This window comes from Triticum aestivum, chromosome 1A (assembly GCF_018294505.1).
Source record: "Triticum aestivum cultivar Chinese Spring chromosome 1A, IWGSC CS RefSeq v2.1, whole genome shotgun sequence".
Taxonomy (NCBI): domain Eukaryota; kingdom Viridiplantae; phylum Streptophyta; class Magnoliopsida; order Poales; family Poaceae; genus Triticum; species Triticum aestivum.
In genome coordinates, this window is record NC_057794.1 from 400,154,216 (window position 1) to 400,156,853 (window position 2,638).

General features: G+C 42.8%; 1 protein-coding gene across 1 annotated transcript in view; it reads left to right on the forward strand.

The window, feature by feature from the left end:
• Nucleotides 1–2,386, forward strand: part of LOC123052963 (serine/threonine-protein kinase TOR) — a 30,526-nt gene extending 28,140 nt beyond the window's left edge. Inside the window, exons 57-59 of the mRNA XM_044476337.1 lie at nt 1,387–1,560; nt 1,645–1,910; nt 2,198–2,386. Coding sequence (XP_044332272.1) covers nt 1,387–1,560; nt 1,645–1,910; nt 2,198–2,216 — 459 coding nt within the window. The 3' untranslated portion in view covers nt 2,217–2,386. The remainder of the gene's footprint in view (nt 1–1,386; nt 1,561–1,644; nt 1,911–2,197) is intronic.
• Nucleotides 2,387–2,638: the final 252 nt, after the last annotated feature.

The following is a 2,638-nucleotide window of genomic DNA, read 5'->3' on the forward strand; positions in this document are numbered from 1 at the left end:
CCTTCCGCCGCTAGGACTACGACGACGAATGGCGGCGGCGGCCAGGAAGCAGCCACCGTCCGGTACCTTGTGTAGTTTTGTTTTGTTTTCTTTAAATTTAATTTGAACTTATCCAATTTCATCTGGTTTGCCTGCAGTATATTGAACTTTCTTAAATTTCGTCTGTTTTGTCAATTTGCGTTCGTAATGTTGCGGATGTTTGCTGGGTGTGGTTGGATGGCCAGCTCCAGTATCCGTGCCCATGTCTGATTTGGGGTACGCCGTTGGAGATTCCCTTAAAACGGTTTTCATCCTATGTGGTGCCCATGTGATAGTATTTATTTTAGCAAACAATCTGATTTTATTGATTAATCGAACAAAGTGCCAGAGGGCACTTAAACACGAACAACAATGACCATAAGGTACTTCAAAGTAAGGTTGAGCATTTGGTTCTCCGGTTTTTTTGGTTTGGTTTCTTGTGTTTACAATTATTATTTTTATTTAAATCAACAACCAAATTAGCCCGGAGTTATTGGGAGCCGAAAGTTCAGTTAACAGACCAAAATGACTAAATAAGATTAAGAAATGAGAGGAGAATATGGCATCACAGCTGCTTGCTTTATCTCATAAACGAAAAAAAGCTTGATCTCCGCTGAGGTGGTCATGGTTAGCTAAGCAGCAGTGTTGGGAAGGTCAAGTTGGGACGCGCCTTGGCAGCAGCCTGGGAGGAAGCAGGACAGCAAGACTACAGGAGGCTGGTGGCGGGGAGTAGAAAGAGCCGATAGCACCCATGACTTGAGCAATTTTTTCATCTTTTGCATCTCCGTGTCTCCGGTGAAAACATTGCAGAAGACAGAACTTGCACAAGCTGTACTAGCTCAAAGGTTTGAAAGAGCCACAATAGGTGAAACTTTTAGATCATTGAACGCACTGTGGCGAGGGCTACACCCCTTGCAAGATAGGCAATTGAACCACTGCTTTGTTGTCGCACCGTTCAGACCAAAACAAACTTGACACCATCACCACCGCCACCTCGGGATTGAGAACCTTGGATCTGCTGGTAAAAAACAACTCAAGTTCTCCTGTGTCGTCCTCAATGGAACATATTAATGGTGTGGAAAAATTGGAAGTCAGACGGAGGTCCTTGGGAGGAAAGCCGGTACAAAACTCACGCAAAATGTTTTGCGCATAGATGAGTCCAAGAAGCTTTGCCTGGGCAAAGCAAACTACACATGCACGTGTCTAGCTCAGCGGGTCATGGCAACCCATGGTAGCTGCCCAGAGTTGCTGGCTCCGCTCATGGCTACTTATACATTTTTTCCTCAAACTGTTCTGCTCCTTCATGCTTCATCTCTTGTACCTAGACCAGTATGTTTGGTGATATTCTAATTTAATATTTATTTTCAGGCATTTGTACATGACCCTCTGATCAATTGGCGTTTGTTCAATTTCAATGAAGTTCCTCAAGTTTCAAACTATGGAAATGCTCATACTCATACAGTGGTCAGTAGTGAAGAAGCTGCTCCTAGTGAAGAGCTCATGCAACCTCCCCGAGGAGCCCGCGAGAAGGAACTGCTACAGGTTGCGTCCTCTTCTCATGCTTGATTGCATTGTACTGTCCTAACCACATCCCTATAGTGGTGACCATTTATGTCGTTCATGCAGGCGGTCAATCAACTCGGTGACGCTAATGAGGTTTTAAACGAGCGTGCTGTAGCTGTCATGGCACGGATGAGTCACAAGCTAACAGGGCGTGACTTTTCTTCTGGATCAGCCTTGTCAGGCGCCGGCGGCTCAAGTCAACATGGCAGTGAACATTTAGCCTCAGTAGATGCTCGGGAGGTAGAACCTGGATTATCCGTGAAGGTTCAGGTTCAGAAGCTTGTACTTCAAGCGACTTCACATGAAAATTTGTGCCAGAACTATGTCGGGTATGCGTTGTTATTCTTATACATGGATTTTATGGTCTTAGGGATAATATGTACCTATTCATGAGATATTGCACTTCCGAAAAAAACTAAGTACCAAAATTTCGTATTGCACTAGTATAGCATTTTAGAAAGTGAAAAAGTAACACCATATATGTGAAAAAGACAAAGTAATAGGTGCATAAGAAACCTAAGAGTATATTTGTATTTTTTATCTAGTTTTAGCAACTTGTGTTAGTTAACCATTTGAGTTTTGCCACGTCTCACTGTGTATGTATTCTGTTTGACAGGTGGTGCCCGTTTTGGTGAACTCCGGCAAAGCAGATCTCGTGTACATACTGTAAATAACTTGTACATAGATAGGCAGGTAGCTTGTTGTATCCCCTTTCTTTTCCAATGAACGTGTTGTATCCCAACGTGTGCAGTATTTTATGTAATCACATTTGGTAATGAAAGCTATCATCCGCCTTTTTATGTTATAATATGGAATTACCGTCCTTTGCAAATGTTAGGCCTTGTACAATGCAAGATGCTTAGAGGAGGTGCTTAGAGAAATAAACTATTTTTTAGAAGCACTGGTGCTTATTCATAGAGGGAAATAAGCACTGGTGCGCAAGAAAAACTCAGTTTATTCTCCCAGAGCTTAGATCGGGAACAGATACATACGAAAGGATGTTGTGATACCTCTAGTCGTTGAGCTGGCTAAAGTTTACTAAAAGGAGTTTCTTCAC